Raw genomic sequence first — 13,958 nt, forward strand, 5'->3', positions numbered from 1 at the left:
GAGAGGAATCTTTCACAACTGAATTTCCTTTGATTTATTTCCTTAATGTACTTAGTGAACCTACTATGACGTGAAATTTTGTTCAAATTGTGCTTTCTTTTAGCCCTTGAGTGTCAGTTTTTATCCCAATTTATGTTCTAAAGCTTCCAGTTTGCTTTCATGTTTGTCTAGTGTACTGTGAGAGAGAAGAAAAGTAGAATTAATTTACTTAAACAAATGTTGGTGTTCTTGTGGCTGCTAAAGCATCTATTTAGCATTTTAATATTTATTAGCTTTTTCATTTCAATGCTAATCAACAAGTGATGATGTGTGGGGGTGAAAGAGAAATCAGTGTATTTTGTATTATTAAAACATTTAAGTACATCCATGAGAGTAGGGCCTCTAGGATGAAATGCAAATATGTGTTTTCTTAAAATAATTAAGTAAAATGAAAACGCATATTAACAGTTTTCTGCTGCAGTTTTAAGTTCTAATCTACTGAAGACTGCAGCTTTCTCTCCTAGATCTTCAGAAAGCTTATTGAGAAACCCAAGTTGATCTATTTTCATACTGCAGTATATTTTAGAAGGATTTTCTTTACTATCTTGCCAAAAAGCATAATTAATTTGTAAGAACAGATAGACTATACTTATGGTATACCATAACTTTAGAGGTAAAATTTGCATATGGATGTGAAAAGTGAATTTGCAGAAAGCAAGCAGATTGAAATTGATCTTAGCTACATCTGTATTTCCATGTGTGGGAGAACTACAAAAGTACTGCTGTTTGGAGTATTCAAAGAATTCACTTAGAACATTGTCTCTGTTTAGCCTACACCCAGGGCTAAACACTAACCAGCTGTTCTATCACCCAATGACCCCTCCCCAGCTGAGAAAGGGAACTGGGAAAAGGAGGGAGACTTGTGGGTTGAAATTGAAACAGATTTAATAAGAAAACTAATGCTAACGCTAATACAAAACCCACGAAGTTGTACTTAACCCATATAGTGGTGGCAAGATCCTCCAGGGATGACAACCATAGACAAGAAGAGAGGAAGCAGAGAGAGAGACCATCCCTAGGAAACTTTCTAATTTATAGTGAACATCATTATGGTATAGAATACACCTGTGGACCAGCCTGGGTCAGCTGCCCTGGCTTTTGCTCCTCATAGCTTTACCACCTGGCTAACTCAAAACTAATGGCCTTGCTCACCGTGGAAAACTGCATACCATGTCTGGCCATGAACTAAACCAAATGTAACAGAAAATTGATTGTGATTCTGTCCCAGCAAAACCAGGACAAACATGTTTTTAAAACATAGAATCACAGAATCACAGTTAGGGATTGGAAGGGACCTCGAAAAGCCAAGAGTAGTGCTGTTGAGCACGGGAAGGCAGGACCACACACAGGGCAAGGAAACGGGAAGAGCTGTGGTACCCACTTCCCCATGGCCACAAGAACCCATCCTATGGTCACATCTCGGGACTGATTTTGCTCCCTCTTCAAACTCTCCTGGCCTTCACGAGTCTACGCCAGTACCTGAGGCTGGTCCGGGTTCTGCCAGTCCTCCTGGGGTGTGATGGTGCAAGCAAGACCAGTCTTGAGGCATCCCATGCCCTGGAGACCTCAGGAAAGGCTGGAGCAAAGTTGGGGTGTCCTTAGTGCAAGAGGATGTGGTAGGATGAGGTGGGAGAGAAGGAGATGAGAGAACACTAAACGAAGTGGAGGTGTGCAAGTCCCTGCTGGGCCCTGATGGGTTGCACCCTCAAGCACTGAGGGAGCTGGCAGATGGGCTTGTGAAGTGTCCTGGTTTTGTGGGGATAAAATTACAGAATCACTTTTCTGTTCCGTTTTGTTTCATTTTGTGGCCAGCCATGGTATGGTGATCAAGGCCATTAGCAGGGAATGCCAGGGCAGCTGACCCAGGCTGGCCCTCAAGTGTGTTCTGTAAAAAACCCTTCATGTTCACTGCAAAAGGGAAAGCTTAGTGGGGATGGTTGCAGCTCTTTCCCCTTCCCCTCCCTCACAGTTGTGAGCCCTGGAGGGACTTGCCACCACTCTATGAGCTAAGTGTAACTTTTTGTCTTTTGTATTAGTACGGATATTGGTTTCCTTATTTTATTAAATCAGTTTAAACTTCAGCCCATGAGTCTCCCTCCTTTTCCTATTTCCCTTTGTCTCTTGAGGAGGGGGCACTGCGTGATAGAGCAACTGGTTATTGTTTAGCCCTGGGTGCGGGCTAAACGGAGACATGAAGCCACTCCAAAAAGGAGGTGATGTGCCTGGGGACTGCACGGAAGCAACCAGCACATGGGCTGATGAGCCGTGCAGGGGATGGCAAAGTGGCTGAGCGGGCGGCCCCAGAGAGTGGTGAGCAGTGGCCCCAGGCCCAGCTGGAGGCCAGGAGGCAGCAGCGAAGCCCAAGGCGAGGGGCAGTGGCAGCAGGTGGAGGGAGGTGGTCCTTCCCCTGTGCTGTGTCCCGCTCTGGGCTCCCCAGGGCCAGCCGTCCATGGCTGTACTGGAGAGAACTCCTGTGCCAGGGCCCCCCCAGGCCCCGCCCACTTTCCGTTGGGCTTGGACCGTTGGCCACTTGGAGCCACCAGACGGCAGAGGCAGCAGCAAGGGAGCTGTGCTGGCACTGAGCAGCGCTAGGAGGAGCAGGGTCTGGCCGAGCAGCGCGGCACCGGCACCAGCACCCCACTTTGCCACCCTCGTTGTCACCGCCTGGGCCGTGTCTGTGGTCCCCGGCGAGGGCCCTCCTGTCCCGGGCTGGATGGGCCAGGCCAACGGCTGCTGCTGCGGCTCCAGGTGGGCTCTCCCTGCGGCTCGGGGACACGTGGGCACAGCCGGGCCCCGCAGCAGCGGCGTTGTTCATGCCTGCTGCTCTCTGCTCTGCAGGGAGGCTCTCAGCGAGGCCGAGGCGGTGCTGAGCGCGGACGTGCGGCTGAGCCGGGGCCGCAGGAGGAGTGAGAGGCGCCTTCTCCTCCTCCAGGAGGAACTGATGGTCGCCAAGTTGCGGTAAGACCCTCAGAGCCCGGCTGCCTATCCCCCATAGCAGGGCAGGGACAGCCTGGCCCTAGCCCCAGGCGCTGGCACCCCAGTGCTGGATGCATCAATGTCTGTGCCAAGGGCGGGTGGGGGACAGGGCTCTGCCCGGGGAACCCCGAGGAGGCCACGTCCAGCTCACTGCCTGCCTGCCTTCTCTGCAGCCATGGCATCACCCTGCACCCACAGCTCTGCCTGGGCCAGCTGTGGGTGCTGAGCGGCGGGAAGGAGGTGGCGGGGGAGGAAGAGGAGGAGGAAGAGGGCAGCGCTGAGGACAGCACTGCAGCGCTGAGGACAGCACTGCCCTCATCTTCGTGTGGCCCAGCGGCTCCTGCGTCGCCAGTTTCAAGTGAGCGGTGGTGCCCTGTCCCACGCAGGGCAGGAGGGGTTCCCAGCCATGGCCATGCAATGCTGTGAATGGCCTGTGCCCTCCGTGCAGAGCCTGGGCAGGGAGCGGGCAGCACGGCGGCAGGGAGGTATGGGAGCATTTCCCCATCCTGCACCCCCTGGTGCCCTTTTGGTGCCCAGAAGGGAAGGGCAAAAGCAGCTGCTGTGGCAGGACAGAGGGAGACAGGACAGAGGGCTTGGGCAGTGCCTGTGTCCTGCCCCATGGGGCTTTGTCCTGCCCCTGTGTCCTTCCCCACGGGGCAGGGCTGTGCAGGCGCCCACCCCTGCCTCGGGCTGGGGTGCAGCGGCGCCTGACGCGGGTTCTCCTCTCTTTCTGCAGCTCCCGGGCGCAGAAGGAGCTGTGGCTGGGCACACTGCTGGGGTAAGGCAGGGAGATGCTGCAGGCGCAGGAGGACGGGGAACACAGCTCCCTGGCTTGGGAGAGGTGCTCCTATGGCTGCGTGCAGCTCTCGGGCAGAGCTGCCTGACAAGAGAGAAGAGGCGGCTTCGGGCTTAGCCAGGTCTCTCCCTTTCCCTTCCCGCTGCACAGGTCACCAGGAGGAGCCAACAGAGGGTGAGTGACCCAGCTCCCGTCGCTCAAGGTCGTGGAGAAGGAGCTGAGCTGCCGCCGTGCCGTGAGTGTCTCCCTGGTGTGGGCTCTGCCCCCGAGCACTGGTCCTGCAGCCAGTAGCAGAGACATGGCTGCTCGCCTTCTTCAATCCTTCTCTCCTGCCCAGTGGAGGACGTTCAGCACCAGAAGCCTGGAGAGGCTGCTGGAGGACCAGGCGAAGGTGAGAATGGCTGCCTTTCAGCTGCCTCTGGCTGTGCTGGGGTGCCAGGGATGTGCGGCGAGTGGGGTGAGCTTGTGCGGGAGGGAGGGAGGGAGGGAAGGAGGGTCCTGCGGTGCCACTCGGGGAGTGGAGAGGCTTGGGGAGCCACCAGGAACGCCATCACGTCCCCAGTGGCGATGCTGGGAGGAAACCTGCTGCGCGGAGCAGAGAGTCCGGGAGGGCAGAGGGTCCCAGCAGTGCCGCGCTCAGGCTGCTGATGCCGGGTGGCAGCTCGCCCATGGCCCTTTGTGCTGCGGGGCCGCTCTCCAAGCGCAGTCTGGTTCTTACAGGCTGATCCCAAGCAAGGGCCTGTGACAGCCCCGTCCAGCGATGCAGGGGGACTTTGCAGCTCAGCAGGTGAGTTCTGGAAAGAAAGGCAAGCTCCTGCAAGCGCTTCAGCTGTGCTCACTTGTCCCCTGAGTGTCGCCATGCAGGTTGGGCAGCCCAAGGGAGGATGTCAACTGGAAGAGCAAGGACACCCGCTGGGCAGCGGCTGCTGGACATGGTTCTGCGGGGACACGGAGCCTCTGCTGCTGCCCGCGGCTTGGAGGAGGGCAGGGCCAGGGTTGGGACAGGCTGTCGGGGTGGCACGCTGTGTCTCGGGAGCCTCTGAACCGGAGCCGCTGAGCTGCAGCCGCAGTTCCAGCTGCTGGCCCCCTGCCCGTCCTGCCGCACTGCTCAGCACCGTGCTGCAGGCAGGGCAGGGCAGGCTCCGGGGGCACTGGCCTGGCAGTGTCCATTGAGGGGCTCTTGCTGTGTTTTCCTTTGCAGCAGGAGGGAGCAGCAGCAGGAGGAGGAGGAGGGGGCTGCCCTGGCCCTTTGCTCTGTGGCGGAGCCTGACCGCTGCCCAGGCACCGGGGCAGGCGGGCTCCGGCCGCAGCAGGGTGCTCTTTGGGCAGCCCCTGGCAGCCATCTGCAGGGAGGAGGGCATGCTGCCCCAGCCCATCCAGGTAAGGCAGCGTGGCCAGGGCGTGCCCAGCCCTGCAGCTGCTCCCAGAGGCAGTGACCCCAGGGGCTCCAGGGATGGGGGATTGGACTCTACAGCCCCAGCAAGGAGCCAGGGCTCGAGCAGTGCTCTGGCCACTGCTGTTGGAAGGCAGCTCCTCAGGCAAGAAATTGTCCTCCTGCCTCTCCTGCAGGAGCTGCTGGCTGTCCTGCACAAGGAAGGACCGACGACAGAGGGGATATTCCGGAAAGCTGCCAGCGGGATGGAGCTACGGGAGCTGCAGGAGGCCCTGGACCACGGAAAGGACGTCGACCTGCAAAGCCAACCTGCCATCCTGCTGGCCGGCGTCTTGAAGGTGAGCACTTCTGACCTGCAGCTGGAAGAGGCCGTGTCTGGGCTGGAGTGTTCAAAGGCTCACCTGGAGCCCTTGGCATTGCAGGAATTCCTCCGAAGCATCCCCGGCAAGCTCCTCGTGACCCACCTCTACGAGGACTGGATGCAAGCTATGGAGAGGACAAGGAAGGAGGCAAAGGTGGAAGAGCTGAAAGCGTGAGTGTGGCCAGCAGCCTGCAAGTTGAGCAGGGACTGGTAGAGGCCTGGGACTTGGCTGCAAAGGGAGGGTCTCCTGAACAAGCTGTGTTTTGTGGCAGCTCGCTGTTGCTGGGGCGGGGTCAGATTTCATGGGAAAGGGCACGGACGGGGAGCCTTCCCTTGCGTGGGCTTGGGTGAAATGAGGAGGTGGGAAGCAACGCTGTGCTTCCTTCCTGAAGTGCAGGAGCACTGACCGCTGCCTGAGAGCACCTGGAAAGCTGCACAACACAGTCGCTGGCTTGCACCTGCCCTGGGCAAGCTTCGGGGACGGCTGAGGGCAATGTCTGCTTTATTAGTATTGTGTTCCTGTTCCCGTTCCCTCAGGGTGGCCAAGAAGATGCCAGCAGCAAATCTCCTCCTCCTCAAGCAGCTGCTGTCACTGCTGCAGCATATCGGCACCAACGTATCCATCAGCAGAAGGACCTCCAGCAATCTGGCCATCTGCCTTGGGCTGAGCCTCCTCAGCCCACCCAACGAGGAGCTGCTCCTGCTCGAGGCCATGCTGGAGGTCACCAAGAAGGTAATGGTGTATTGAGCAGCCGGCTGCAGCCTTCCTGGACCGTGAGAGCTTGGCTGTTGAGAGGTCCCTGGCGGCCCCCTCTCTCTGACAAATGCTGCCTGGCAGAGCAGCCGCACAGCAAGAGTCTTCTGTGCAGAGGCCAGGCTGAGGAGCGGGAAAGGCTGCTTGATCCATTTTCAGGCCCCTGGGCTGAGAGCAAGGCTTTGATGTGCGCAGGTGAACGTGCTGGTGGAGTTTATGGTTGAACAGTGCCGTGACATCTTTGAGGAGGAGGTGGCTGGCGTCTCCTGTCCATCAGCTGAGGAGTCACCAACAGCCGTGGACAGATGCACAGGTATGAGGAGGGACTGAGGGTTGTCACAGACTGTGGCTTGGGAGAGCAGAAACCTCAAGGTCAAGAAGACAAGTGGTGTAGGGCTTTGGGTGGGTTTGGCTTTAGGTGGTTTTTACTTCCAAGGAGTCACTTTGCTGCGCATGCTTTTGCTTTCTAGACCTGCGTTTGGAAGAGCACAGTGGCCCTGCAGGCAGAGGAGACGAGGAGCATCAGGGAAAAGCCTCTCAGGCTGCACCCTCCTCTCTGCTGGACGTCCTCAAAGGAGCTGAGGGAAACACAGCGGTGGAGCCCGAAACGGCAGAGGTACGGCAGCTCCACCAACACGGTGACGACGTGCCTGGGTTAGGAGGGTAGTTTGTGATGAGGCCAAGCAGCCACTGTGCCTCCTCCTGGCAGCCCATCTCTTGTGCATTTGGGGTTCCTCCTCCCCCGGGGCTGATACAGTGTAAGGGAAACTGGAAAGGTTTTTTCTCAGATGCAATTAGGCGTGTGCTTAAGCCAATCAAATAGCTACACAGAGAGAGAGAGAGGGGGGAGCAGCAGCTTCCGAGCTGAGAGGGCTTTTGCTTGGATCCTGCTTCATCACAGCTTCAGGAAGTGTCTTCGGAGGGGGCGGGGGCCTGTGCACAATGTGGATGGTGCAAAGCAGCACCTTCTCTGTGGAGCCAAGGTGGCAACGTGGCAATCAGTCGCTTACCACTGCAGGCCGTCTCTTGCCACCTGGTAACTGCAAACTTTCTGCTTTAGGCAGCTCCAGCTTTGCCTGCAACCACCCTTGAGAGCGCGGCAGAGACCCTGGGATGCCTGGAACAACTGGGGAGCCTTTCAGAGGACAGAAGGTAAAATGCGCTCAGTTTGGTTAGAATGAGGACTGAGTGCCGTGGATCGTGGCTTTCCCTCTCTAATGCCACTGTGGGGTGGAAAGGTTTGCAGGCTCTCCTCAGGACAATGAAAATGGAAGAAAGCGGAAGAGAGAAGAGGCCTGGGCAGAGGAGAGGGAAAGCCAACGCGACAGGAAAAGGAGGAAGAGAGAAAATGTTTTTGGGGATGGAAAACGAAGAGATGCGGGTAGGTTCATCAGGTCAAGAAGCCCAAGTGTGTCCCAGGCTCTGCTGCCCATCTTTCCCCACTCTGAACTCTGCTGTAAGTCAGTCAAAGTGGCTGGCAAGGGATGGCGAGGGAAGGTGCTGTGCAGGGCTTGGAAATAACTCCACGGCAGCTGCCCAGGGGCTCCGCAGTGAGCCCTGCTGCGTGCCACAGGGGCACTCTGCATCTCTGCACGCGCACAGGTCTCTGAGGGCATGACCCATGGGGGTAAGGCGCCAGAGCCATCCCGTAGTCAATGCCAGCCATAGCTCTCTGTTGCGGGCTAGAAACAATTCCTTGGGAACTGTGTTCCCCAGACAAAGGGGAAGCAGGTCATGCCTATTCCTGCCTTTGTGGGTTTATCGGTGCTTTCTGACTCTGTCGTTGCAGGTGCCGTTTTCCTGTTAGTGGTTGAACTCCTGTGACTCCTGGGCTGTACCCCCGCACCTCCAGCCCCCCGCAGTTGCTGTCTCCAATAAAATGATTTTTTTTCTCTTTTGACTATGTCTGCCATACGATATTCTAAAGTGGGGAGAGGTTGTCCTGGCTCTGTCCCCTCCAAGTTTCTTGCACACCCCCAGGCTGCTGGCTGGCAGGGCAGTCAGAGGAGCACAAAAGCCCTTGAGGCTATGAAAGCACACTCAGCAATCACTAGTACATCCCTGGGTTGGCAACACTGTTCTCAGGGCAAATGGAAATGCCCCATACAAGCTACTAGGAAGAAATATAACCTACCCCAGACAGAAAAAAAAGAATATATCCTAGCCAAAACCAGGACACGGGGGCAGGAGTTCGAAGTTGTGAGTTAGGAAGGAGAGAACTTGTCAGTTAGAAACCTCAGGAACTGAGCGGCGAATGAGTGACATGGTGTGTTAGACTGCTCTGTGCAAAGGGGATCGAGCCCTTGTTTGTTTTCTTTCTTCATGAACTCCTAAAATCCCGTCGACTTTATGGGTACGTTGTCCTGTAAATGGGAGATTTGTTTCTTTGCAGACAGTAAGGCACTGGAAATCAGATGTGCAATTCGAGCACAGCCATAGTACTACTGAAGAAAATACAAAACATAAAAGGCTGTAACAGCATGGTTTTAATCTCGTAGAATTTTGTAGTAAGATCAAAACTCCCATTAACTTGCTACAGTACACAGTAGCTAGATACATTTTAATGTAAATGATACTTTTGTTTGCTATAAAAGAAATTATGTCTTCATGTTTTCCTTTTTAGATAATTTCTCTACTTTAAGTAATTACTAGAAGTTCCTTGGCCTTTTAATTGTAGTATAGCATTTGCTTCCAAGACAAATCTAGATATTTGTCTCCTCCTGTCTCCCATTTACCTAAAGTGCAAATCTCCTGGCTTTTCTTTTGTGTAGGCTTGAGAGAAAAAGGGTACAAGTATAGCGTTCACTTAAAAAAAAAATGGAAGCTGCATTTTAAGGAGAACAGAGAAACTTCAGTGGTTTCTAGTATTTTGCAGTAGCTAGTTTTTAAAGAAAAATAACCAACATCAACAACAAAAAAAAATCACACCAACCCAAACACTCAAAAACCCAGTAATGAAGTTTATCCCTTCTAAATGGTGAATTATGGTGCTGACTTTTTTTTCCATGAACACAGTACATGATCAGTGAGGACTGCGATGGCATCTTGAAATTAAACTCATAGGTAACCGATCAGCTACCTGGAAATAATGTGGTGTTCAGCTTTGAGAAATAACCTCTACATTTTCCATAATTTGGGAATTTAAAATAAAAAAGTAATTTTACATGCTAATATAATTGATTTCTGATAGATGAACATGCTTTGCAAGGCTTAATGTTTCCGGTAGAATTAAGTGAATAGTTCCTGGTTTAGTTTTCTTTAGAGAAGCGAATAATGACCGTTAGAGGGCAGCTTAAGACTTAAACTGGAATGTACTGCTAACGAGTTAATATAGTGCTTAAAATAGCTGAGGAAAACCTGCAGACCAGTAAATGTTAGGGAAGCTTTGTTTCTGGTGAACATGGCACTAAATACTCAGAATATAGGGACTAGGGAGTTAGCGAGGCAGGGGGAAAAGCACGCAGATTTAATTGGCTTCAGTCTGAACTCAAAGCCAACTTTAGAAGTGTTTACAGATGTTTGTTGTATGTTACATGTCACTGGGTTTTTGTACCCTGCACCCTGACCTATCAGCTCCTCAGGCATCAATTTGTCTAGCTTGGATTAATATTCCTAGCTCTGCATTATAATGCCAAGCCTAACATGGCTGGCATATATGAATGCCTCTCTCTTAGGAAGCCCTCCTACGGCCAGCAGTGCACAGTTCCAGATCCCATCTTTTCACTACGGTACAGTTCTAGATCCCATCAGGCTCTCTGTTGTCGTGGTGCTATGCTCAAAGTGCATAGTTCTGGAAGCCAGAAACCTGGGAAGCTATTCTGAAGCTGTCAAACTGCTTGACCCACTGATCACTCTGTTCAGGACTGTTCGGATGCCTCTTCATAGCGATACCTGTTTTTCAGGGTCTGAGGATGCATTGGTGAAATTGTAAAAGCGGTCATGCACAGCTAGTTTGGCTTCAGCCCAGGTTCCCAATGAAAAGTGGCTTGTTACTGGGTCAGAGAAGGTGCAGTGAGTGGTACAGCTGTCTGCTCCACTGTTGTAGCTAGTAACCCTGCCTGGAGCCTGCATACCTCCCATGGGACAGGCAAGCTGTGGGACAGGCAAACTGTGGGTAGTCGAGAGATTAATGGAGTTCATCAGTGAAATGCGAAGCTTACAAACCTGCCTACTTCTCCCCACTGATTAATGCTAATATGATATCGGATCATACCTGTGAAGGACAATAGATAGGGCTCTACTGTTTTCATTCAGGGATTAAATTTCACTTCTAAATAAGCATGTATAGAATGTGCAATTATTTGATCAAACAGTTCCTCATTTCTTTGTCAGCCAAGACTTCAGGGCAGATCTCAGGCTTTGTATTATAGCAGCTACTAATAAGGTAAATGCTCCAATCAGTTCAGGTAAACATGATAAACTGCTGTGGGAAAAGGCAGCCAATTTTCTCACTAGTGTAAATCCATTCAGAATCTTTTAGATAGCACAATTTAAAAACATAACCTGAACTTATTTGTGAATATTGTTAAAATTATGGGCAGGAGAATTTTCTGATTATACTAAGTTCATTGACTTCACCTTAAGTATTCCTCCATAAATTAGAGCTTTCATTCATATATAGATTTGTTTCTTTGACTGAAGAAGTGCTGATTTCTACAGCCAGATACCTTTTGACCTAGGATGTGAAATGGTAGTGATGAATGAAGTTTTCTCTTCCTCTTTTTTATGCTTGTCTTCTGGATCTCTCCACTAATTACAGTGAAAACAAACTACAGTCTGCCTGTTATCCCACAATCTTGGCAACTAGAATACAGTGAGCAAATGAGAGAGGTTTTTTTATCTCTGTACATTTGATGCCAGTGAGCAGAGCTATTTAGACCTGGGTGAGGGAATTTAACTTCACCCAGGAAAAGGGTTTTGTGAGTGTCTTCATTCCCAAAGGCTGCTAAAGAATATACCCATCTGAGTTAGAAAACTCCCTGATGCCATTGGACTGTCATTTAGATAATGAAGATGGGTATTGAACAATCACCGAAATTGAAAAATGCTGAAAGTTTTATTCATTAAATAAGAAACAAAATGAACAAGACAACAGTCTTCTCCCTGTCACTGTGATGTCTATTAGGACCATTACATCCATAAAAATTATATACAATAAAGTTTTCTCTAGGCACAAGTGCTAAGTACAATGTAGCTACAATGTTTTCTGGTTTTGTTTTGTAGAGACCCCTTAAACCTTTTTTCCCAAAATGTCATTTTTGTGATTGAATGGAAACATATTTACGTATTTCTATAATTTACACAAAGGTATTTATCTGTTTTTACCCTTGAATATTGTATCACTTAAAAAAAAAACAACTAAGATTTAGTTACATGACTTTTATATTTCTTTTTTACAAGTAAGAAATGAGAAAAGGTGATAACAGAAACTGACATAAGATCTGTTAAAGAAGGAGCACAAGTTATTCTGGGGAAAGCATGATTCTGGCTTCCCTAGGGTCTCTGCTTTTTTTTTTCCAATGATCATCTCTTTCTTCTGCTGATTTTCCATTGGGAACCATGTGCTGGAGAGTTTTTCAACTGGGAGCTGCCTGCTGCAGAGGTTTTCGAAGTGCATGCATTCACACACTGGCATTGTTCCACGTAGACATAGTTATAATTTATGCTTGTTCCATTTTGACAATTCAGGGTCACCTCTCTTGTTTGGCTGCTGAAATCCTGGCAGCAACTACACTCATGTTGCATCTGGTTTGCTTCAAGAGAGTACCTGTGTTCCACCAGGAAAAGAAAATATATCTTCTCATTAAAAACTGACACACAGAAACCATGCGGTGACTTTTGTTTTGGGGTTTGTTGGGGGTTTTGGGGGTGTGGGGTTTTTTTTTAACACATCCTCTCTTCCTCCCTCCTACACACACTTATGAATGTGATATTAATTGCCTGTCTTTTCAATAGTGAAACTCTTCTTACTTCCATTGCGTCTGATTCCACTCAACTGAATCATATAAACACATCAACTTTGTTGCGACTCTGTGATCATAGAATCATGTAGGTTGGAAAAGATCCTTGAGATCATCAAGTCCAAACACAAACCTAACAATACCAAGTCCACCACTCGACCTTGTCCCTAAGCACCACATCTACTCGTCTTTTAAATACCTCCAGGTATGGTGACTCTACCATTTCCCTGCACAGCCTCTTCCAGTGCTTGATAACCCTTTCAGTGATGAATTTTTTCCTAATATCAGATCTAAACCTCCCTTGGTGCAACTTGAGGCCATTTCCTCTTGTCCTATCACTTGTTACTTGGCAAAAGAGACCAACACCCACCTTTCTACAACCTCCTTTCAGGTGGTTGTAGAGAGCAATAAGGTCTCCCCTGAGCCTCCTTTTCTCTAGACTAAACAACCCCAGTTCCATCAGCTGCTCCTCATAAGACTTGTGCTCTAGACCCTTCGCCAGCTTCGTTGCCCTTCTTTGGACTCGCTCCAGCACCTCAATGTCTTTCTTGTAGTGAGTTCAAAACTGAACACAGTATTTAGGTGCGACCTCACCAGTCCGAGTACAGGGGGACAACACGTCCCCAGTCCTGCTGGCCACACTATTTCTGATACAAGCCAGGACGCTGTTGGCCTTCTTGGCCACCTGGCTCATATTCAGCCAGCTGTTGACCAACATCCTCAGATTCTTTTCCACCGGGCAGCTTTCCAGTCACTCTTCCCCAAGCCTGTAGTATTGCATGGGGTTGTCGTGACCCAAGTTCAGGACCTGACACTTAGCCTTGTTGAATCTCATACAGTTGGCCTTGGCCTATCAATCCAGCCTGTCCAGATCCCCCTGTAGAGCCTTCCTACCCTCAAGGAGATCAACATTCTTGCCCAACTTGGTGTCATCTGCAAACTTACTGAGGGTGCACTCAATCCCCTCATCCAGATCATTGATAAAGATATTAAAGAGAACTGTCCCCAATACTGAGCCCTGGGGAATGCCACTTGTGACTGGCTGCCAACTGGATTTAACTCCATTCACAACTCTTTGGGCCTGGCCGTCAAGTCACCTTTTTACCCAGTGAAGAGTACACCTGTCCAAGCCATGATCAGCCAGCTTCTCCAGAAGAATGCCATGGGAAATGGCATCTAAGACTTTACAAAAGTCCAGGCAAACAATATCCACAGCCTTTCCCTCATCCACTAAGTGGGTCACTTTGTCATAGAAGGAGATCAGGTTAGTCAAGCATGACCTGCCTTTAATAAACCCATGATGACTGGGCCTGATTGCCTGGTTGTCCTGTATGTGCAGTGTGATGGCATTCATGATGATTTGCTCCATAACCTTCCCAAGCTCTGAGGTCAGACTGACAGGACTGGTTTTCCCCAGATCTTCCTTCCAGGCCTTCTTGTAGATGGGCGTCACATTTGCTAACCTCCAGTCAACTGGGACCTCCCCAGTTAGCCAGGACTGCTGAGAAATGATGGAAAGTGGCTTGAGGAGCACTTCTACCAGCTCCCTCAGTACCCTTGGGTGCTTATTATCTTGAGAGACCAGTATAAATGAAGTATAAATAAAGCCATAAAGATGCTAAATTAAGTTTTGGAACTTACACTGAGGAGCCAGGACAAGTTCCTTCACAATATGCCAG

At 50.6% G+C, this 13,958-nt stretch overlaps 2 protein-coding genes across 2 annotated transcripts in view; one reads left to right on the top strand and one right to left on the bottom strand.

Moving 5' to 3' along the window:
• The first annotated feature begins 2,488 nt into the window (after positions 1 to 2,488).
• On the top strand, positions 2,489 to 8,189 carry LOC137663155 (T-cell activation Rho GTPase-activating protein-like). Its single transcript, XM_068400065.1, has 14 exons — positions 2,489 to 2,997; positions 3,189 to 3,373; positions 3,991 to 4,046; positions 4,149 to 4,202; positions 4,532 to 4,598; positions 5,013 to 5,191; positions 5,381 to 5,542; positions 5,627 to 5,736; positions 6,103 to 6,298; positions 6,515 to 6,632; positions 6,790 to 6,935; positions 7,380 to 7,471; positions 7,558 to 7,700; positions 8,109 to 8,189. Exons 1-14 carry the CDS (start codon positions 2,489 to 2,491, stop codon positions 8,141 to 8,143), a joined length of 2,052 nt encoding a protein of 683 aa, XP_068256166.1. The 3' UTR covers positions 8,144 to 8,189.
• Positions 8,190 to 13,372: 5,183 nt separating this feature from the next.
• LOC137663157 (mucin-5B-like) overlaps positions 13,373 to 13,958 on the bottom strand; it is a 53,797-nt gene continuing 53,211 nt past the window's right edge. Inside the window, 1 exon segment of the mRNA XM_068400067.1 lies at positions 13,373 to 13,777. Within this exon segment, the coding sequence (XP_068256168.1) occupies positions 13,373 to 13,777 (405 nt within the window).

The sequence above is a fragment of the Nyctibius grandis genome, chromosome 4 (assembly GCF_013368605.1).
Source record: "Nyctibius grandis isolate bNycGra1 chromosome 4, bNycGra1.pri, whole genome shotgun sequence".
Taxonomy (NCBI): Eukaryota; Metazoa; Chordata; class Aves; order Nyctibiiformes; family Nyctibiidae; genus Nyctibius; species Nyctibius grandis.